Below are 24,488 nucleotides of genomic sequence, written 5' to 3' on the forward strand. Positions count from 1 at the left end.
CCAGAAATTCTCAGCATTGGAAACAAAATTAGTGTTCCAGGAGGATATTTTAATGGAACATTCTGTTGAAATTTGTATCAAGGTAACCAATTGAGGCTGCTTGCCTAGTTTTTTGTCTCAATTTTTGTGTTACCTTGCAACTTTAAGAAAGTGAAGTGTGCTAGCTGCTAATTTCCTGATCTAACCTGCAAATATGGCATATAAGCTAAATTTCAGGGGAAGAAATGCTCAAACACAAGGAAGCCAAACTGTCTTAGATTCAGAACCTCAAGTTATAAGTCTGAAGACTGTACTTAATATAAGTTCAGGTGATTCTCCATTGGGTCCATTCTCTGAAAAACCAAGCATAGAGACCCAAGGCTCTACTGTGTTTATCAAAACTAGATGCCTCAGACTGAGTTATTAGATCAAGAAAGAAGCCCACATAGTCCAGTCAGGGGCCTGATAGTGTCTTCTGCCATGTTGGAGGAGCTGAGGTGATGGATTGAAGGACGTGAGTGAGGGGGCGAGGGTGGGTGGTATTGTGTATAAGAAAATAATTGGGGCACCACAACCAAATGTTACTTGTATTTGTAGAATCATAAACATGAAAAGTGAGAAATATCTGTTAAAATGATTTGCTTTAAATACACCTAATAGATGGATATTTGAAGAGTCTGAATGACTGAATCTATGTATTTTAAGTCTGAATGTTTAGACCTCGTATTAGTTTCCTAGGGCTGCTGTCAAAAACTGGGTGGCTTACATCAATAGGAAATTATTGTCTCATATTTCTGGAGGCTAAAAGTCTGAGGTCAGCGTTGCAGGGTGGATTATTCTGAGGACTGTGTGGGAAGGATCTGGTCTAGGCCTCTCTCCTTGCCCGGTAGATGGCATCTTCTTCCTTTATCTTCACACTGTCTTCTCCCTGTATGTGTCTGCATCCAAATTTACCTTTCTTATAAGGACACAGTCATATTGGATTAGAGTCTACCATAATGGCTTTATCTTAACTTGATTACCTTTGTAGTGACCTTATCTCCAAATAAAGTCACATCTGAGGTGCTGGGGGTTAGGACTTCAACATAGGAATTTTGGGGAAATACAATTCAACCCATAAAAACCTTAATAGTTAATTTAAGTATAAGGTATTTTATATATAGTAAATAAAAGGGACATATGTTAAAACTATTTGCTTCATGTGGCTGTAAACTATATAGCACATTAAAAAAAAAACACCAAAAACCCTCTAAGGAACTAACTGCACTTATAGAAATTAGCATGTACTCTATCTCTATATATACTGTATAGTCTTATGACCCATAAACAAACTATAATAAAACTATTTTCTGATAAAGAAGTTAATTAGTATCACTTTCTAAATTGGAGTTTGTCTGTGAGGAGTCATATACCCTTAAGTGGAGTCTGTTACATGCACCCTATTGGGTAGAAGTTTGGCATTAATAACTTAACACTTGACACCAGAAGACAAATTTTCAGCAAAAGGAGCTATGTGTGCTAATGGAGCTTGGGGAGTACTGGAGGTTGATTTTAATGTTTCTCTTGCTTTCTCACTAATGAGATCTAAATTACAGGACTGATAGACTTCTTTTTCTTTACCCATTATTTAAAAGCCAGTTCACATTTTAATTTCACATTGAATTGTCCATAAAATATTAAATAAGGTAAATGCAGCATAATTATCCAGCTTGGGAAACATGCTAATCTTTTTGCCTCAAAATCCTTAGCTGGATTTTATAAAGAACCTCAAGAAAATCTATCTTCTCCATCTTTGAAATGGTGTTGTGTGTGTTTGGCTTGGAAGAGGGCATTGTGCAGCTCAATAGTTGTGACCTGTTGGTGTGATAAGAAATAAAAGTTTATGTTTTTATATTGATCCCATCATTCCTGTGGTTTTTAACTTTTCTTTTCTTCCTATAAACAAAAATTAATGCTAATTTTCACCTTTCGGCAAAGGTTATTCCGCTATTTCTCATGTCCATCAGCAGCGGAGCCTGTGGCAGGGAGTTCATATAGCTGTCTCATGAGTTGGCATCTTCTGATTTTTTCCATGCCCCGTCCTCCTGTCAGCTCCCTGTGATGGGCTTCTTGCGAAGTGCTCGGATGCTCATTCTGTCTGATGTACACATCACTGTCAGTGAGGCCTCCTTAGACTGACGGCCGAGAACGCAGCAAGCAAGCTCTGATTCACACGCTTCAGTAGTCGTTGTGCTGTTGGCCTGGGCCTGACAGGCGAAGCAAATGGTGTAGTGTTGTGATGTGATTCCCTGGAACCACAAATCCAGATTCACTCAAATGAATGAAATTGATTTTGATTTACAGTCCAAGAAAGTAAGGTTCCAGAATGTTGGCCATCCATTTCTTTCCCCTGGTCTTTAGCTAAGTTATAATATTATTAGGATGGATTTTATTTAAATCCACCCTTGTTGAATCATAGTGGCACTAGGCAAAACACAAGTTAATGAATTTGTTTTGACAAAAGGACATTCTTAATGGATATAACCATGTTAAATATTTGTCATAACTCAGAAGTAGATTTAGTTTTTACTTCTTAGAAGATACTGTGCATTAAATACATGGACACACACACTTGTAACTGCTCTGTCACAACAGTTAGCTTCCCATTCTTCATTCTCTGTCTAGGAATCACTTGCAGTCTTGAAGCTTACTTTTGGAGAAGGGTAAGAAGTTAACTTTACATGTACATGTGTAGAGTTGAACAAGTCTATGTCTTCTCATCTCCATATTTTTTGCTGCTATTAAAAGTTATTGAGATTTATATACTAAGCTTCTCCCACATGTTTATTGGGATCTGCCAGGCTCATGATTTTGGAATCTCACTGTGTAGGTAATAAATATAATTTGGTTAATTTCTTTAAAAAAAAATCCACGGAAGCACAGGACTCCCTCCTTAACCACTTTATGAATATCTCTAAAATAGACAGTGGTAACAAATTTTTTATAGAAGCACCTCATGTAACTTGAATGCAAAGCCAGGTTTGGGAACTTCTGTTCTGGGTTGACTGAATATCAGTACACATTTGGATCAGTGGTTTTTCTTTGCCCTTTCCAAGTAATCTATGGAGATTTCCAAGAAATCTCTAATATAACTCATGATTGATAGTGAGCTATTCATAAAATAATTCTCTGGGAGTTTTACTACACAATTTATAATATAATTGTAAATTTTAAAAAATTGTATGTTTTTTATTTCATTATTATATCTTTGAAGTTTGGTATGTTTTGCATTAAAACTAACTTTTCAGAGATTTTTATTCCCTAAATTCCATTTCTCATTAAGTTCCTTTTCACCTTAAAAAAATCCTGATTTGTAAAATTGTTTAAAGTATCACAGACACCAAAAGAAGATTAAAACTAAGATGAGTAAAATATTTTTAATGGTGTCAAATCATTCTCTTTTGAATAAATAAGCAGAAGTTTAATTTCTGTTTAGAAAGTACACCATGTATCTTATTACCTCTAGAGTATCATGAACTAGAAATGTATCACCTACTATTAGAGACAACAAACTGGAATACAGTGCACATAAAGGGCACTTGAGCTGCCTGATTAAGCAGAATGCATTGATTAAGCTCAGTCCATTGTCTACATCCCATATAATGGTTCAGTACAATTTACTTTATAACTTTAATTCCCTATCCTTCAATACAGTGCTTGTTTTCAGAATTTATCTTTAGTTATCTATCTCCTAGGTTCAGAATATCTTGCTTAAAAAAATCAGGACTTATTTTATTTTCATTTCCTAAGACTTGTAGCACTTCTAGAGAAAGAATTAATTATGTTATCAAAAATTTGGAATTATCTGATTCAAAGACTGGTGCTTATGTGTGTGTGAGAATCTGTGGGTGTGTATTTCAAGGGCTTATTTCCCCTGCAATCTTGATGTGGGCAATATATATGTTAAGGTACCAACTTTGGGCTTATCTGTGGCTTACTCTGAGTTTCCTGAGGTTCTGGTTAGTTTAAGTATATATGAAGACAAGGCTGAATGAGATGATTGAGTTAACATGTTTTTTAGCAACATAATGTGATCTATATACTGACTCTTGGTTTGGGATTTCTTATTTTGTATGCTCACACATCCTGATTTAAACTTTGTATATCTCTATGGACTACTCTTTTGTCTTTATTTAAATCCTGCATGGCAGCCACTTTATGTTGGCATTTATTTCGGAGCTACATACTAAATGTTGCCCAGTCAAATAGTGCAGTATTCAAGAGAACTCTGGGTAACATTTGAAATTTATCTTTCCTGTTATGAATATTGACTTCAATATTTTACCAGTTCACACCAAGATTTTGCCAATAAAAATCTATTGTTTGTTCTAAGGGTTGTATTTCTTGGTCATACACCTGAGGTGTCCACATTCCTCTTTTATGGCTTAGGTACTTTAGTATACCTTAGTTAAGCCCCAAAGTATAGGTATGGCATCCAGATCCTTACCACCCACTAGGCAGCCAGCAGGTAACTGGAAGAGGAATCATTAAGGGGCAATGGAAGAAATGATGGAACATCTAGATAGAGGTTGGTTCCTGCTCCCACTTAACAGCCAGAAGAAAAGGGGCACTGACCCGGGGGGTGTCACATTTCCATTCCTGCAATGACTGAATGTGCAGCTAATGGTGTCCTGGTCAAGCCCGTCTCCTGGGCACTCTAGAAGTCTCCCTGCTAATGATCTTTCTCTCAGCAAAGTATCTGAGAATTCTCTGGGGTCAGGAATAAGGTGAAAAGGCCATTAGATCCTGTGCCTCTGTCCAGAATACTATTACATCTTTCCTGGGTTTCTAAATAACCCTTAAAAATTTTTTTTGCCATTACTTTCCCCATGATCATCCTCAATAATTCACAATGAAATTCTTAATAATCCATTAGACTGAGAACCCAAGCAGCAACACAACATTGGTTTTCCTTTTCTAGAGGTTAAGTAGGATCCAAGCTTTAGAAAGATGATGCTAGTTCTTGTGAGATGTTTCCACTGAGGGTAGGTAATACCCACATTGGAGGATTAGTCATTTGGCTTGTTATGTTAACATCAACAATGACAACAACAGCAGCCAAAAGGAAAAAAAGCCACAACAACAAGCTAGATATCATATAGAAAAATAGGGTGAGTATTCAATATACCATTCAAGTGAATGATACACACAGCAATGAAAAATTGTCTGAAATACAGAATATATTACTAAAATAAGTAAATTATTAGACAAAATATCTGCTTGCATCCACTAGGGTCAGTCCTATTCAAATACCTTTTTTACTTATTTTACTTCTTACAAAAATCCTGTGAATTATTTTTAGACCCATTTTAAAGATGAGCACACCAAAGGCTTGGAGATGCTCAATAAGTTGGCCTAATGTCAGACAGTTATTACCAAGTACTTTAAAAAATATCATGCTAGAATTGGCCTTTGACCTAGTTTCTCTGGCTCATGTTTAGGGCCATTTCCATTGTACTGCACTAAAAATGTTATAGTGCTGTTCAACTATCTAATATTAGGTTTTTGCTTCATTCTCTAGGTCTGTCTTTATATACATACATACATATTTTAAAATATGACATGGAGTATCATATTATTACACTAACATAACTGATGAGCCACAAAATCTGTGTAGATACATTGGTCTGACTCCTGTTCTTCATTCCTTTTCTTCCTACTAATATAAGGAGTTCAGTCCTACTTGTATTCCACTAAACCAAGGCTTCTTAACTTTGGCATTATTGGCATTTTGGACTTGATAATTCATTGTTGTGGGGAGCTGTCCCGTGTACTGCAGGATGCTTAGCTTCATCCCTGATCTCAGTCTACTGGATGCCAGTAGCACCACTCAGAGTGAAGATCAAAAATGTCCCCATAATCATTGCCAGGTAGCCCTTGGAAGCAAAATTGTCCCCTACTGAGAACAACTGCCTTAGGGTAACTAAATGAAAGTGTAGTCCCTCTGCTCAGTTTCTTTGCCACACAGTAAAGACTTCAAGCAGTTAATTATTTAAGCATTGTATCAGAACAAGTCAGGTTATGCTGTGGTAACAAACAATGCCAAAACTGGGTTAACACCACAAGCCATTCATTGTTTAGGGCAGCTGTCTTCCCTAAGGAAGCTTAATGTTCTAGGTTATTTAGTTTCCTGGCAGCTCCGAAGCCACAAGTGTTTACGGTCATTGCAGCAGAGAAAGAGAGAGTGTGGAGAATCATGCCTGAGGTATTTAGTATGTGCCTCTGGAAGGACACATGTTACTTCAGCTCACATTTGAGTGACAAAAGCAAGTCACATGGCTGTTTCTAACTGTAGAGCAGAGAGGAAGCTTAATCTTCTGATTGAAAGGAGATACCAGGGAACACTGGTGATCATCAGGGGTGTCTACTGTCCTCATCTCGTAACCTTCTAAATGTCCTATAATGAACCTAGTAAAGTTCTGAGTAACATCATTCAACTACAGTTTGAAATAGAGTATTTACCTGTTAGCTCTGGAGAAAACGTACACTTGTAAAAAAAATCAGTGTGCAAGACAGTTTATACCATATGCTGCAGATTAGAATAACATGCATTAAATTATATATTAACTTGAAAATACATTTTGTGGTATTTGCATTTTATGATTTTTAAATATTACCATTGGAGAGCATGGTATGTCTTTTAGGTTCTAGGACTCAGTTGTAACCTGGTGGAGGAGGAGGAGGCTTCCACACACACCCAGGGATTCTCTGGACCAACTGGGAGTCCAGCAGTTCAACTCAATTCCAATACTGTCTACCTGGAGATAGTATCAGATTCCACAGGTCAAGGGTTTAGTCCTACAAGACGGCTCCCACCGCCCAACTTCAGATCCCAGTCACAAGCCCAGGTTGTCATCTGTTCTTTTGATCTACTGGCTACAGATCGAAGGTTCCCATGACCCTCCCTTCCTTGGTCTTCATTAATTTGCTAGAGTGGCTCACAGAACTCAGGAAACATTTTACTTACTAGATTACCATTTTATTATAAAAGGGACAGTGGCAGAGGTGCATATGGCAAGGTATGCAGAAAGGGCATGGAGCTTCCATGCCCTCTCCCAGAGTGTCACCCTCCCTCCACTTGTTCACCAACCAAGAAGCTATTGGAACCCTGGCCTTCTGGGTGTTAGGGAGGCTTCATTACACAGGCACGCTTGCTTAAATCACTGGCCATTGGTGATTGATTTAATCTCTAGCCTCTCTTCCCTCCCCAGAGATCAGGGGGTTGGGCAGAAAGTTCCAACCCTCTAATCACAGGGCCAATGTCCCAGGCAATCAGATCCTATCCTAAAGTGCCATCCTAAAGTCACCTCATTAACATAACAAGACACTTTTAATGGCTCTCATCACTTAGGGAATTCCAAGGGTTTTAGGATGCCAGAAACTGGATGAAGACCAAATATTTACTTATTATTATAAATCACAATACCACAATATGTCTTAATTTGTTGGTGTTTTTACCCTTAATGTCCTCCAATAAAATTTCAGGTTTTTTGGGGTTAATTGTAATCCTAGATATCTTATAATTTTGGTTGTTTTTCTTTTGGATGAGATTCTGCCCCCTCCCCACTTCATTTCTACTGGTTATTGCTAATACAGAGAAAAGCTGCCTGGTTTTTGTATATTTTCCTTCATTTAGAGGTCTTAATCATAATGCTTTTAATGTTTTTAATACTTGTCTTAGCTTTTGTAGATGAATCTCTGAGGGAGTGGTCTCAAGGTTTTGCCCCTGAACTAGCAGCACCAGTTACTACCTGGGAACTTGTTAGACATCCAAGTTCTTGGACTGGAGTGCAGACCTACTGACCCAGAAACTCTGAGGATGGGGCCGAGCCTTAGGGATATTTAGATATAGAATCATACTTGCAAAAACAGTGATTATATTTATTTACAGATAATTATATTTCTTCTTCTTATAGATACAGCACATAGGACAGAAAATGTTGGGCTACTAAGGGACAGAATCTTGACTCATTTGATTTAAAAGAAGGCTGTTTGTTTCTGGTGTTTGAAAGGTCTCATACTATCTGAAAAATTTATATAGAGTTTTTTTTTTGTGAGAGGGCAGCTCTCATATTTATTGATCAAATGGTTGTTAACAATAATAAAATTCTATGTAGGGGCCTCAATGCACAATCATTAATCAACCCCAAGCCTAATTCTCAACAGTCTCCATTCTTCTGAAGCATAACGAACAAGTTCTTACATGGTGAACAAGTTCTTACATAGTGAATAAGTTCTTACATGGTGAACAGTGCAAGGGCAGTCATATCACAGAAACTTTCAGTTTTGATCACGCATCATAAACTATAAATCAAGTCAGATATGATTATTCGTTTGATTTTTATATTTGATTTATATGTGAATCCCACATTTCTCCCTTATTTTTTTTTTAAATAAAATGCTGAAGTGGTAGGTAGATGCAAGATAAAGGTAGAAAACATAATTTAGTGCTCTAAGAGGGCAAATGTAGATGATCAGGTCTGTGCCTGTAGACTAAGTATTAATCCAAGCTAGACAAGGGCAAAAAAACATCCACGGATGCAGAAGATTTCTCTCAAAACAGGCGGTGAGGTTCTAAGCTTCACCTCTGTTGATCCCCAATTTCTCACCTGATGGCCCCCCTGTGCCTGTGCCTGTCTTAGGTTGTTCCTCCCTTGAGGAATCTTACCCGTCTCTGGCTAACCAGTCATCTTCTGGAGCCTTACAGGGAAATGTAAAGTTGGTAAGTGAGAGAGAGGCAATATTGTTTGAAAAGGTTAGCTTTTTACTTCTTTGCAGATTTATGCCCTGTGGCTTCTATGCCCAGCATTTGTCTTGAGGTATCTTTACCACTTGGAAGAATTATGATACTTGGTAATTTTCGATATGAGGCACGAATTCTAAAAGGCTGTAATTAGGAAGGAAGAAGAAAAGCTATAGAAGTAGCAGACGGGAGAAAACATGGGAAGATTGATTATTTCTTTGACATAACTTCTTGTAGAGTAACATAAGCATGTATAGGTTTTAACAAACTACTAATTAAATTGCACACACACATTAACAGAATAGGAATACAGATACATAACAAAAGCAGACCTACAATTACCAGCCATCTCCAGTGAAACCAAGAAAACCAGTTAGGTACCCTAGGCATTTGTGAAAACTTATCAATGATATGATGGATACTGTCTACCTGAATTTGAATAGTTTGAGAAAAATCAGACAAATTAAAACAACACATTCCTGGGAACTGTTCACATCCCATGTGTTCTTTTAACAGTAGATAGTCTATAGTCGCATGATTTTGGAGCACTGCAACTTGCACTTCTCCTAATTCTTGGTTGACTTCTGACAGTATACATCCAGTCAAATTTGTTGTTTTACTGTATGCACAGGCCAGCTTAGATATCTCCTTCTTCATTCCAATGGCAAGTCCAGGAACTGGCGGGATGAATGCAGCTACAACTGCAACAGTGCCAGAATCTTTGTTGAAGTTTTTTGATGATCATCTTCTGGAATGACTCTTCCAGAGGATGTTGATGTTGGAAGTTCTTCTTCATATTGTATCTTAATTCGTTTTCTGGGTAGCCAAATTAGGCCTTGATCTTCTGTATAAACACAAACAAACCCTTTGCCCACACTTCGATATGACCTTTATACCATTGGGAAGAACCTATTGGAGACCACACAGGAACTGCTTTTTTTTTTTTTTTAAGAGAAAGGAATATTATCAGAAAAATGTACTTCCATAGCTGGTCATCCGATACCCTTTAAAAGATCAAAATTAAGGACATGGAAAGCATGCATTAATCATTGATTTGCAGTTAATTTTATCCTATCAGGGAGTAATCCCCCCCTTTTTTTGTTATCATTAATCTACAATTCCATGAAGAATATTATGTTTACTAGGCTCTCCCCTACACCAAGTCCCCCCAACAAACCCCATTACAGTCACTGTCCATCAGCATAGCAAAATGTTGTAGAATCACTACTTGTCTTCTCTGTGTTGCACAGCCCTCTCCTTTCCCCCATCCCCCACATTATACATGTAATCATAATACCCCCTTTCTTCTCCTCCCCCTTATCCCTCCCTATCCTCCCATTCTCCCCAGTCTCTTTCCCTTTGGTAACTGTTAGTCCATTCTTGGGTTCTGTGATTCTGCTATTTTGTTCCTTCAGTTTTTCCTTTGTCTTATACTCCACAGATGAGTGAAATCATTTGGTATTTGTCTTTTATATAGTTTTAAACAGGAATAATGATTAAGTTTTGGCAAATATTTTCTAGAACATTTTGATAAAGTCATAGGAGTTTTGCCTTCAGTTTGTTTGTATTTGAAATTTGTTGTTGGTGTCCTTATTTTGGATGACATCTATATTCATAGAATAAATACAGCTTGGCGGACCTATTTTAATATATTTCTAGGTTTGGTTTGCTAATGCCTATTTTCTAGGATTAAGTTAACTGAATTGTTTCCCCTAAAACACCACCACCAGTATTTTTTCTCTCAATGATAATATTGGTTTCTCATACTGCTAATACAGATTTTTCTGTGCCAGATTTAAAGGTTAATTGCATTTAAAAATTACACGTTTTATGCAGTTCCCCAGATCTTAAATCAATCTTACAACAATACTAAAAGTTGCTTCCATATATTCTCATTAGAATTCTACCAAATATCTGGCTGGGTAGCTGCCCTCGCCAAGTGGAACATGTAACCATCAAACTGAAGCATGAATTGGGGATTACAGCTGTGATGAATTTCCAGACTGAATGGGATATTGTACAGAACTCCTCAGGCTGTAACCGCTACCCAGAAGCCATGACTCCAGACACTATGATTAAGTTATATAAGGAAGAAGGCTTGGTCTACATCTGGATGCCAACACCAGATATGAGCACTGAAGGTAAGCATTAGAGGAATCTTCCTGGCTCCTTGGTGAATGTGTTTCAGGGAAGCCCTTGCTGTCTGTCTGTCTGTCTGTCTACCTGCCTGTCTACTTACCTACCTACCTATCTTTCTATCTATAATTGAATGGCCTAAATAAGAATGATAGAAATGGAATAAGTATAGGATTATAGGCTTAATATCTTTAATATACATCTTTTGCACCTTGGCTAAGATTCTGCTTAACATGGCTCTTTCAATTTGTTTATTCATTAAACCTATATTTTTTGTGTATCTAATGTGTGTGTATGGCATTATGTTGGTGGCTGGAAGTACAACAGTGAGGAAAAGCAGACACAGCTCTTGTCCTTACAGAGCTTATAGTCCTATAGCAAGGTAAGGAATAACTAAATGACTGTAAGTAGAAATTAAACCTATGACAAGGTTTTTTTTTTTTTTGATAGATACACCCATATTACTGAGAGCATGCAGGGGTGAATGCACAGACATATGAAGAAGAGTTAGCAGTGCTCTTGGGTATATCTGAGCTGAGATTTGAAGGGCAGGTTGGGGAGGGTTGAGGTGGGAAAGAGGCTCCCAGGCAGAGGGACAGGGTAAGAAGACCCTGCATTGCAGTGGAATGTAAAGTGTTGTAGGAACTGAAAGAAGGTCACTGTGGCTGCAGGTCTGAGAATAAGGGAAAAGGGGCTTGTAGAGTTTGGCCACAATAAGGATTTTAGATTCTATCTAGAGAAGTGAGAAGATCTTAAAAGGGTGTGAGTCTGGAGATGCCAAAATAACCATTTTTTTTCCTACAAAAATGTACTTTGCACTGTGGAGAATGGATTGGAGGTGAGTCCATAGTGGATGTGGGAGTGCCAGTTAGGAGGTTACTGCAGTAGTAGATTGAGAGACACTGTGAGGGAGCATGCAGCTTGGGGCATGGTGGCAGTAGGGAGGCTGCGTTTACTGCTCAGCGTTGTCTGTGTGAAGAGGGAATCGCATTGTGACAAGGATTCTGCTGTGGGAACAGAGACTAATAAGGCATGGTTTTGACCTAATGGCAGTAGACAAGGTCAGGACTGACCACAGTACAGAGAGGCATGAGTCTCGGGCTCCAGGGGGTGTGGTGTGGGAGGAGCACTTTCCATGGAGAAGCCCAGGGAGGCTCCGTGAGTGTCATGGCATGTGAGGTGGGCACAGCTTTGCCAGGTCACTGTGGAGGGTGGAGGGCATGCCACGTGGGAGGAACAGCACAGGCCAAGGCACAGGAACATGGGAATTTAGCGGAATGATTTGTATTGCAGCCTGATTGCAGAATAGGGTTTTTGTGTAAAAGTAACGGAGATCCCTGGAGCCAAGAGAACCAAATTACACTAGTAGTATCGACCAAATGTCAGCAGGGGGAAGCAGAGAGCTGTGGGAAGGGCACAGGCTGAGTTGGTGTATTTTTTCTGGGGGAAAGAAGGAAGGCAGTGAGGCCAACTGAGGAACGTTGCTACCATCAGCCCTTCTTCCCGCAAAGGACATTATGTATCAAACACTCATCTAAGCAGTTTTCATGCATAAACTCATTTACTTCTCACAACTAGACTCTGGGCTGGTGTTGTAGTTCTAAAGGAAGAGCTTTAGGTACAAAAACCTGGCCAAGGTCATGGAACGGAGAGAGACGCAGACTGGATTTCAACACAGACTCAGAACGGTGCTCCAGACACCACACCGTGAAACTTCTCCCTGCAGCTCCCACGAGCTCTTTGTGCACATTCTACAGCCCACCGCACTTTCAAGCCCACATATTCAGGCTCAGCTGGAGTTCGGCAAAGTCATGAGTTGCTAGGGAGGTAGCTTGTCTCTCCATCAGCAATAGTATAAGATGTGGGTGGCGACGGAAGACCTCAGGATCACAGGCAGCAAGGGCCTCAGCCATCTTGGCTCTTTATGGCCCCAAGTGGTCCTCCTGGCCGGGCCGAATCCCTCTGTGGGTTTGTGTCTGAACTGAAATATCGCTGGGGATGAGGTATAATATTTGCTCCTGAAGGAGGCGGTAGTTTGGTTACTCTGCTTAATAATGCTGATCCAGAGAAACTCAATTTAGCCGAAGGAGCTCTGCTCTTTTTCAAGGAAGAATAAAACAACAACAACTATTTGAACAGAAGAGCATTGGTTGAATGTAAGTCATATTCACACTGTCTAGCTTGTTTCTCTGGTTTCAAGCAGAGCAGATTGTAGGATAGTGTCCCTGTGGCTTCCAGGGAGCATTCTGCTTCTCTGACTCTGACTGTGCAGCACTGTCTTCCCACTGGAGTATCCTATGAGTTGGGGCATAGAAAGGCTGAACCACTAACGACGGCTCACATCCATCCATCCCCTGCACTGATTACTTGGAGGCCCTGATGACTAATAGGTTAATCCGCCTGATAGTTTGGGGTACATAGAAGCCTGAGGGGAAAACTCCACCCCAAAGACCCAATGTAGTTGTATTAAAACCTCCCTGGGGTCACAGAGTCTTCAGGTCCGTCATAACAGTGTAGCGTCTTCCACACCCATGCAGTTTGGTAACAGGAATGACAGCAAAATGAAAGCTCCCATTTGAAAAAAGCCAAACTTTAAGCCCAAATAAAGGGTTTCTTTAGTTCAGCATAACCTGGGGGAGCAAAGGGTTAACTGCCATTCCTGAGTTGCAGGGCCATTTCTGACCAATAGATTGATCTGTGTGGCTCATGATATTAGCACATTGAACATATAGATTAATTCAGCTGAATATTTTTAGAACTCTAGAGAAAAATCCATCTGGAACTGTTTTGAGCTGCAGCATAATGCTGTCAAAAAAAGTCTGAGCAAGACAGTTTGTTAGGCTTGACTGGCACCACTGGTTGTCACAGACCTGTTACAATCAATTGTGTTATCCATCCTTCCTCTTGTTCATTTTGTCATATGCAGAGGAGTTGCTAGGTTTTTCTTTTCTTTCATTTAAACTGTGGTTTGTGGCTTTCACCTGAGAAAGGAAGAGCTTCCAAATCCAGCACCCACCTGAAGAGATCAAATCTGTTCACTAAATTCAGTTTTCTTTTGTCACGGCGGAAGTACTCAGATTGTGTGCTGATCACAGTCAGCACAGGGCTGTTGATCCCAGCCTGCCCTTGCCTCCCACAGGAGTTACTGTGCCACCCAGAGTCCTCAGCTTCCCCTTGTCACTGCCTGAGCTCTTTGACAAAACACACGGAATTCAGTTCTGTCATGACGCGAACACACTGACCTTGGGGCCACAAGACCTGAGCTTGAGCCTCGTCACCACCAAATAGATGGGTGTCACTGGGCAGGCTCGTTCCTGCGTTTGGCAAATGGGGATAATAATTTCTGCCTTACAGGATCAAAGCGATAGAGTCAGATGACTGAAGTGAAGGTGCTTTGAAAATCACAAAGTTGGGACTATGTTAGTTCCAAGTCCTAAAGGATGTTATAGACAATGTGGACCTTAGCTGTATTCCTATATTACATTGCAAAGGTGGAAAAGGAGATATGCTCAAATATAATCGGAATGTATTCAGTCATAAACCTATACCTGGAGTAAAAAAGGAAAACGTGTGTGTGTGTGTGTTGAAAAGGCTGAAAATTGTGCCAGCAATGGTTTCTCTCAGGGCCAGCCTTAGGTTAAGTGTACCTTCAAGGCCTTACCAACCTCTCTCTTATTTTCAGGCCCGAAGGCCTCAGGCTGCCCCACCATGCCCCAGGCCTCTTCCCAAACCTTTGCTTGCTGAATGCATGCTTTCAGGCAGCTTTTAATCATTCCAGAGTTGAATCGGCCTGGAGTAGGTATGGAACCAGAAGTTAGGGTAGACGGGTCTAGTCAGATCAAAATCAGTATTGTTGGATTTAACATTTTTTTTTTTTTGAGAGGGCATCTCTCATGTTTATTGATCAGATGGTTGTTAACAACTATAAAATACTGTATAAGGGAGTCAATGCTCAATCATTAATCCACCCCAAACCTAATTCTCGTCAGTCTCCAATCTTCTGAAGCATAACGAACAAGTTCTTACATGGTGAACAAATTCTTACATAGTGAATAAGTTCTTACATGGTGAACAGTGCAAGGGCAGTCATCACAGAAACTTTCAGTTTTGATCACGCATTATGAACTATAAACAATCAGGTCAAATATGAATATTCGTTTGATTTTTATACTGGATTTATATGTGAATCCCACGTTTCTCCCTTATTATTATTGTTATTATTATTATTATTATTTAAAATAAAATGCTGAACTGGTAGGTAGATGCAAGATAAAGGTAGAAAACATAGTTTAGTGCTGTAAGAGAGCAAATGTAGATGATCAGGTGTGTGCCTGTAGACTAAGTGTTAATCCAAGATAGACAACGGCAATAAAACATCCACGGATGCAGAAGATTTCTCTCAGAACAGGGGGGGTGAGGTTCTAAGCCTCACCTCTGTTGATCCCCAATTTCTCACCTGATGGCCCTCCTGCGACTGTGCCTGTCTTAGGTTGTTCCTCCCGTGAGGAATCTTACCCGTCTCTGGCTAACCAGTCATCTTCTGGGGCCATACAGGGAAATGTAAAGTTGGTAAGTGAGAGAGAAGCCTTATTGTTTGAAATGGTTAGCTTTTTATTTCTTTGCATATTTATGCCCTGTAGCTTCTATGCCCAGCATTTGTCTTGAGATATCTTTATCACTTGGAAGAATTATGATACTCGGTAAGTTCGATTTGAGGCACGAATTCTATTTAAGGGTTGTACTTAGGAAGGAAGAAGAAAAGCTATAGGAGTAGCAGACGGGAGAAAACATGGGAAGATTGATTATTTCTTTGACATATCTTCTTGTAGAGTAACTTCAGCATGTATAGGTTTTAAACTACTAATTAAATTGCGTACACACATTAACATAATAGGAATACAGTTACATAACCAAAGCAGACCTATAATTACCAGCCATCTCCAGTGAAAGCAAGAAAACCAGTTAGGCACCCTAGGCATTTGTGAAAACTTATCTATGATATGGTGGATATTGTCCAACTGAACTTGAACAGTCTGAGAGAAATCAGACAAATTAAAACAACCCATTCTTGGGGACTGTTCACATCCCATATGTTCTTTTAACAGTACATAGTCTGTAGTTGTAAGATTTTGGAGCACTACAATTTGCACTTCTCTTAATACTTGGTTGAGTTCCAACAGTATAGATCCAGTCAAATTTGTTGTTTTACTGTATGCACAGGCCAGCTTAGATATCTCCTTCTTCATTTCCCATGGCAAGCCCAGGAACCGGTGGGATGAGTGCATCTTCACCTGTAGCAGCGTGTGGATCTTTGTTGGGGTTTTTTGATGCTCATCTTCTGGTATGAGTCTTCCAGAGAGTGCTGATGTTGGAAGTTCTTTTTCATATCGTATCTTAGTTTATTTTTGGGGTAGCCAAATTAGGCTTTGATCCTCTGTATAAACACAAACAGACCCTTTGCCTACACTTTTATATGCCCCTTGTACCATTGTGTAGAACTCATTGAAGGTCACCACACAGGAACTGCTTTTTTTTTTGTTGTTGTTGTTATCATTAATCTACACTTACATGACGAATATTATGTTTACTAGGCTCTCCCCTATACCAGGTCCCCCCTATAAACCCCTTTACAGTCACTGTCCATCAGCATAGCAAAATGTTGTAGAATCACTACTTGTCTTCTCTGTGTTGTACAGCCCTCCCCTTTCTCCCACCGCTGCCATGCTTCCTAATCTTAATACCCCCCTTCTTCTTCCCCCCGTCATCCCTCCCTACCCACCCATCCTCCCCAGTCCCTTTCCCTTTGGTACCTGTTAGTCCATTCTTGAGTTCTGTGATTCTGCTGCTGTTTTGTTCCTTCAGTTTTTCCTTTGTTCTTAGACTCCACAGATGAGTGAAATCATTTGGTATTTCTCTTTCTCCGCTTGGCTTGTTTCACTGAGCATAATACCCTCCAGCTCCATCCATGTTGCTGCAAATGGTTGGATTTGCCCTTTTCTTATGGCTGAGTAGTATTCCATTGTGTATATATACCACTTTTTCTTTATCCATTCATCAATCGATGGACATTTAGGTTGCTTCCAATTCTTGGCTATTGTAAATAGTGCTGCGATAAACATATGGGTGCATCTGTCTTTCTCAAACTTGATTGCTGTGTCCTTAGGGTAAATTCCTAGGAGTGCAATTCCTGGGTCAAATGGTAAGTCTGTTTTGAGCATTTTGATGTACCTCCATACTGCTTTCCACAATGGTTGAACTAATTTACATTCCCACCAGTAGTGTAGGAGGGTTCCCCTTTCTCCACAGCCTCACCAACATTTGTTGTTGTTTGTCTTTTGAATGGCAGCCGTTCTTACTGGTGTGAGGTGATACCTCATGGTAGTTTTAATTTGCATTTCTCTGATAATTAGTGATGTGGAGCATCTTTTCATGTGTCTGTTTGCCATCTGTATTTCTTTTTTGGAGAACTGTTCAGTTCCTCTGCCCATTTTTTAATTGGATTATTTGTTTTTTGTTTGTTGAGGCGTGTGAGCTCTTTATATATTCTGGACGTCAAGCCTTTATCGGATCTGTCATTTTCAAATATATTCTCCCATACTGTAGGGTTCCTTTTTGTTCTATTGATGGTGTCTTTTGCGGTACAGAAATTTTTCAGCTTAATATAGTCCCACTTGTTCATTTTTGCTATTGTTTTCCTTGCCCAGGGAGATATGTTCAAGAAGAGGTCACTTAGGTTTATGTCTAAGAGGTTTTTGCCTGTGTTTCTTTCCATGAGTTTAATGGTTTCATGACTTACATTCAGGTCTTTGATCCATTTTGAGTTTACTTTTGTATATGGGGTTAGACAATGGTCCAGTTTCATTCTCCTTCATGTAGCTGTCCAGTTTTGCCAGCACCATCTGTTGAAGAGACTGTCATTTCGCCAATGTATGTCCATGGCTCCTTTATCAAATATTAATTGACCATATATGTTTGGGTTAATGTCTTGAGTCTCTATTCTGTTTCACTGGTCTGTGCCTCTGTTCTTGTGCCAGTACCAAATTGTCTTGATTACTATGGCTTTATAGTAGAGCTTGAAGTTGGGGAGTGAGATCCCCCCTACTTTATTCTTCTTTCTCAGGATTGCTTTGGCTATTCGGGGTCTTTGGTGTTTCCATATGAATTTTTGAATTATTTGTTCCAGTTCATTGAAGAATGTTGATGGTAATTTGATAGGGATTGCATCAAATCTGTATATTGCTTTGGGAAGGATGGCCATTTTGACGATATTAATTCTTCCTAGCCACGAACATGGGATGAGTTTCCATCTGTTAGTGTCCCCTTTAATTTCTCTTAAGAGTGACTTGTACTTTTCAGAGTATAGGTCATTCACTTCTTTGGTTAGATTTATTCCTAGGTATTTTATTCTTTGTGATGCAATTGTGAATGGAATTGTTTTCCTGATTTCTCTTTCTATTGGTTCATTGTTAGTGTATAGGAAAGCTACAGATTTCTGTGTGTTAATTTTGTATCCTGCAACTTTGTTGTATTCCGATATCAGTTCTAGTAGTTTTGGGGTGGAGTCTTTAGGGTTTTTATGTACAATATCATGTCATCTGCAAATAGTGACAGTTTAACTTCTTCTTTACCAATCTGGATTCCTTGTATTTCTTTGTTTTGTCTGATTGCCGTGGCCAGGACCTCCAGTACTATGTTAAATAGCAGTGGGGAGAGTGGTCATCCCTGTCTAGTTCCCGATCTCAGAGGAAATGCTTTCAGCTTCTCGCTGTTCAATATAATGTTGGCTGTGGGTTTATCATATATGGCCTTTATTATGTTGAGGTACTTGCCCTCTATTCCCATTTTGCTGAGAGTTTTTATCATGAATGGATGTTGAATTTTGTCAAATGTTTTTTCAGCATCTATGGAGATGATCATGTGGTTTTTGTCTTTCTTTTTGTTGATGTGGTGGATGATGTTGATGGATTTTCGAATGTTGTACCATCCTTGCATCCCTGGGATGAATCCCACTTGGTCATGGTGTATGATCCTTTTGATATACTTTTGAATTTGGTTTGCTAATATTTTATTAAGTATTTTTGCATCTACATTCATCAGGGATACTGGTCTGTAGTTTTCTTTTTTGGTGGGGTCTTTGCCTGGTTTTGGTATTAGGGTGATGTTGGCTTCATAGAATGAGTTTGGGAGTATTCCGTCCTCTTCTATTTTTTGGAAAACTTTAAGGAGAATGGGTATTATGTCTTCCCTGTATGTCTGATAAAATTCTGAGGTAAATCCATCCGGCCCTGGGGTTTTGTTCTTGGGTAGTTTTTTGATTACCATTTCAATTTCTTTGCTTGTAATTGGTTTGTTTAACTTCTGTGTTTCTTCCTTGGTCAGTCTTGGAAGGTTGTATTTTTCTAGGAAGTTGTCCATTTCTTCTAGGTTTTCCAGCTTGTTGGCATATAGGTTTTCATAGTAGTCTTTAATAATTCTTTGTATTTCTGTGGAGTCTGTTGTGATTTTTCCATTCTCATTTCTGATTCTGTTGATTTGTGTTGATTCTCTTTTTCTCTTAATAAGTTTGGCTAGAGGCTTATCTATTTTGTTTATTTTCTCAAAGAATCAGCTCTTGGTTTCATTGATTTTTGCTATTGTTTTATTCTTCTCAATTTTGTTTATTTCTTCTCTGATCTTTATTATGTCCCTCCTTCTGCTGACTTTAGGCCTCATTTGTTCTTCTTTTTCCAATTTCAATAATTGTGATGTTAGACTATTCATTTGGGATTGTTCTTCCTTCTTCAAGTGTGCGTGGATCGCTATATACTTTCCTCTTAAGACTTCTTTCGCTGCGTCCCACAGAAGTTGGGGCTTTGTGTTGTTTTTGTCATTTGTTTCTATATATTCCTTGATCTCTATTTTAATTTGTTCATTGATCCATTGATTACTTAGGAGCATGTTGTTAAGCCTCCGTGTGTGTGTGAGCCTTTTGTTTTCTTTGTAGAATTTATTTCTAGTTTTATACCTTTGTGGTCTGAAAAATTGGTTTGTAGAATTTCAATATTTTGGATTTTGCTGAGGCTCTTTTTGTGGGCTAGTATGTGGTCTATTCTGGAGAATCTTCCATGTGCACTTGAGAAGAATGTATATCCTGTTGCTTTTGGGTGTAGAGTTCTATAGATGTCTATTAGGTCCATCTGCTCTACTGTGTTGTTCAGTGCTTCCGTGTCCTTATTTATTTTCTGCCTGGTGGATCTATCCTTTGGGGTGAGTGGTGTGGTGTGTTGAAGTCTCCTAAAATGAATGCATTGCAGTCTATTTCCCCCTTTAGTTCTGTTAGTATTTGTTTCCCATATGCTGGTGCTCCTGTGTTGGGTGCATATATATTTAGAATGGTTATGTCCTCTTGTTGGACTGAGCCCTTTATCATTATGTAGTGTCCTTCTTTATCTCTTGTTACTTTCTTTGTTTTGAAGTCTATTTTGTCTGATATTAGTACTGCAACCCCTGCTTTCTTCTCACTGTTGTTTGCTTGAAATATATTTTTCCATCCCTTGACTTTTAATCTGTACATGTCTTTGGGTTTGAGGTGAGTTTCTTGTAAGCAGCATATAGATGGGTCTTGCTTTTTTATCCATTCTGTTACTCTGTGTCTTTTGATTGGTGCATTCAACCCATTAACATTTAGGGTGACTATTGAAAGATATGTACTTATTGCCATTGCAGGCTTTAAATTTGTGGTTACCAAAGGTTCAAGGTTAGCCTCTTTAGTACCTTACTGCCTAACTTAGCTCGCTTATTGAGCTGTTATATACACTGTCTGGAGATTCTTTTCTTCTCTCCCTTCTTGTTCCTCCTCCTCAATTCTTCATATGTTGGGTGTTTTGTGCTGTGCTCTTTCTAGGAGTGCTCCCATCTAGAGCAGTCCCTGTAAGATGTTCTGTAGAGGTGGTTTGTGGGAAGCAAATTCCCTCAGCTTTTGCTTGCCTGGGAATTGTTTAATCCTGCCATCATATTTAAATGATAGTCGTGCTGGATTCAGTATCCTTGGTTCAAGGCCCTTCTGTTTTATTGCATTAAATATATCATGCCATTCTCTTCTGGCCTGTAGGATTTCTGTCGAGACGTCTGATGTTAGCCTGATGGGTTTTCCTTTATAGGTGACCTTTTTCTCTCTAGCTGCCTTTAAAACTCTTTCCTTGTCCTTGATCTTTGCCATTTTAGTTATTGTGTGTCTTGGTGTTGTCCTCCTTGGATCCTTTCTGTTGGGGATTCTGTGTATTTCTGTGGTCTGTTCGATTATTTCCTCCCCCAGTTTGGGGAAGTTTTCAGCAATTATTTCTTCCAAGATACTTTCCATCCCTTTTCCTCTCTCTTCTTCTTCTGGTACCTCTATAATATGGATATTTTTCCTTTTGGATTGGTCACACAGTTCTCTTAATATTGTTTCATTCCTGGAGATCCTTTTATGTCTCTCTATGTCAGCTTCTATGTGTTCCTGTTCTCTGGTTTCTATTCCATCAATGGCCTCTTGCATCTTATCCATTCTGCTTATAAATCCTTCCAGAGTTTGTTTCATTTCTGTAATCTCCTTTCTTGCATCTGTGATCTCCCTCTGGACTTCATCCCATTTCTCTTGCATATTTCTCTGCATCTCTGTCAGCATGTTTATGATTTTTCTTTTGAATTCTTTATCAGGAAGACTGGTTAGGTCTGTCTCCTTCTCTGGTGTCTCTCTGATCTTGCTTTGCCTGTAATTTTGTCTTTTCTTGGTGATAGGAATAGTTTGCAGAGCTGGGACGAGTGACAGCTGGAAGAACTTCCCTTCTTGTTGGTTTGTGGCCCTCCTCTCCTGGGAGAACAGTGACCTCTAGTGGCTTGTGCTGGGCAGCTGCGCGCAGACAGGGCTTCTGCTTCCTGCCCGGCTGCTTTGGAGTTAATCTCCGCTGTTGCTGTGGGCGTGGCCTGGCTCGGGCAGCTACTCCAAAGTGGTGGAGTCAGGTTGGAGGGGGAGCGGCCGGGAGGCTATTTATCTCCATAAGTGGCCTCTGTGTTCCCTGCAGCCCAGGGGTTAGGGTGCCCAGAGATCCCCGGATTCTCTACCTCTGGACTAAGTGTCCCGCCCTGCCCCTTTAGGACTTCCAAAAAGCACCCACCAAAACAAAACAACGACCACAAAAAAAAAAAAATGGTGTTTGTGGCCGGCGCCAGCCTCAAGCACCCGCTCACCGGTCTTGCTGCCCTTTTTCCCTAGTATTGGGGTCCCTGTCCCTTTCAGACTTCCAAAAAGCACTCGCCACCAAAAGCAACAACAACCACAACAACAGAAAAAATGGCCGCTCGCTTTTCTTTTGTCCTCTAGCGCCGGTCTTCGGTACCCGCTCACCGTTCTTGCTGCCCTGTTTCCCTAGTATCCAGGGCCCCGCGCACGCACTGTGCGCTCTGGACTGGATGGCTGGGGCTGGGTGTTCAGCAGTCCTGGGCTCCGTCTCCCTCCTGCTCTGACTCCTCTCCTCCCTCCGGGAGCTGGGGGGAGGGGCGCTTGGGTCCCGCCGGGGCCGGAGCTTGTATCTTATCCCCTTTGCGAGGCGCTGGGTTCTCTCAGGTGTGGATGTGGTCTGGATATTGTCCTGTGTCCTTTGGTCTTTATTCTAGGAAGAGTTGTCTTTGTTATATTTTCATAGATATATGTGGTTTTGGGAGGAGATTTCTGCTGCTCTACTCACGCCGCCATCTTGGCTCTGCCCCTGGATTTAACATTTTTATTTTATTTTTACACATGCATTTAATGAATGTTTATTAAACATCTACTGAGAGCCAACATCTGGTTTAAAGTCTGACGTAAGAATCACAGGTGGTGAAATGTTTTGTTAGGCATGCACAGGATTTAAAATTTTCAATTTAGTTGCCACTATAAAATTCGGAATATTTTACTTCAAATTCTTGATTTGTCTTGCCATTAGGTATTTTCATTTTTATGAATGAAAACTTTTTATCATATTAAAATCAATATGGAACCTAAATATCCGAAACAAAAATTTAGGGTCTCTGGTTGACACTGGCTTCACTATGTGAGCCCTGATCCTGGGGACCTTCTTTCTACTTTCTGGCAGGTTGCCTATAGCTCAGGTACCCTGGAATGGGCTTGGGGGTTTCAAGCAGAGGAACATAGTCTCACTGGGCACAGAGAGTTCCTCTAGGGCAGGGCAGAGGGCTGAACCCCAGGAGGATGTTCCTCTCGCCCATGGGTAAGAACCACAGCCTGACCAGGTAAGTGGGGTGCAGAGACTGACTGAGATTTCAGATTGACAGCAAGAGCCACTGACCCAGCAAGTTAGGGAAAGGCAGTAGTACAGTGGTTGAGACCAGGGCTTTGGAACCTGACCCACTGGGTTTGAGTGGCCACAGGGGGATAACCTTAGTCAAATCTCTGTGTCTCAGTGTCCTCAGATATACAGTGAGGATAATAATAGTACCAACCTTACAGTTGTTAAGAGATGCTTGTCAATGAGCTGTTGCATGCATGGTGCTTAGAGCAGCACTTGGCAGGTAGATAGCGCTCAGTAAATGTTAGCTGTCATCAGTCAAAGCAGGGTGCTGAGATGGGTGGACATCCTGGACCGGCGACTTCTCTGGTGCCCCGTTTTATTATTTATTTATTCTCTATGTTATTTAAGTATTTGTTTGAAAGTTCTTAAGTGGGATGGCTGAGTGATTCTAGGAGAAGAACACTGGTGGGTGAAACTGTTTAAACTGAGGGCGTTCCAGAGCTTTCCTGTGCCAGCTGACATTTACCTTCCAGGATTCGTGTCTGAGATCATAGAACCTTAAACTAACACATATCCCTTTTCAATTTCCAAATGGTGTGCATGCCTCTTGAAGAATCTCTTACAGATAAAAAGGAAATGGGGAGATACTGCAGCCTTTGGGCCATTTGATGCAGACCCTTCCTTGGGGAGCCTCTGGCCAGAGAGCAGGTGGCTGGAGGGGATGCTGACGGGGCCATGTGATCCTTGTCTTGGGTGAGGCTTGGCCCCAGCAGCTTTTTCTGCACACCACTGTGATCTATTCATTTGCTGGGAATTTGATGAAAACTCATATTAAAAATATTTCTAATTAACTCCTGGCAATGCACACGGTAGCTGGAGAGGCAGCAGCAATGGGGAACTTGTCAGTTGATGCCAGCTATGGCAGGAGCTGGAGAACCCAAGCTTGCTGGACTTGTAGGTGGCCATTCCCTTCCCAGCCACTGTGACTTGGAGTAAACCTCTAACACCCTCACAGTAGAGCAAAAGCCTCACATTGTGCAGGCCGCACCATTATCAGTAGGGTTGCTCAAACATACCTCCTCTGATCTTTAACTGAAACGGCAGATCCCTGCACCGTATACTCTCACTGAGACACACAGTGGGACATCTCTCTGGTGCATACAGTGTTCTACACCTTGTTACTTCTCCAGTGATATTTTGTTGCCTCTAGGAGGGTGCCATGAACAACTGACTGTGTGGCAGGCCCATCTAGCTTTAATATCCTGAAAACCAGCATGGAGATATAAGTCAATCAAAGTTTATGGCTCAGTTTAGACTCAGAGAAATCAAGCAACACACGGGAG

At 40.3% G+C, this 24,488-nt stretch overlaps 1 protein-coding gene across 4 annotated transcripts in view; it reads left to right on the forward strand.

The window, feature by feature from the left end:
* EPM2A (EPM2A glucan phosphatase, laforin) overlaps window positions 1-24,488 on the forward strand; it is an 82,801-nt gene that overhangs the window by 54,469 nt on the left and 3,844 nt on the right. For 3 of the 4 annotated variants that reach the window (XM_036906880.2, XM_036906881.2, XM_057489127.1), the window contains exon 3: window positions 10,661-10,902. The exons of the other annotated variant lie outside the window; for it this stretch is intronic. In XM_036906880.2, coding sequence (XP_036762775.2) covers window positions 10,661-10,902 — 242 coding nt within the window. The remainder of the gene's footprint in view (window positions 1-10,660; window positions 10,903-24,488) is intronic. 4 annotated transcript variants of the gene reach the window in all.

This window comes from Manis pentadactyla, chromosome 12 (assembly GCF_030020395.1).
Source record: "Manis pentadactyla isolate mManPen7 chromosome 12, mManPen7.hap1, whole genome shotgun sequence".
Lineage (NCBI taxonomy): Eukaryota > Metazoa > Chordata > Mammalia > Pholidota > Manidae > Manis > Manis pentadactyla.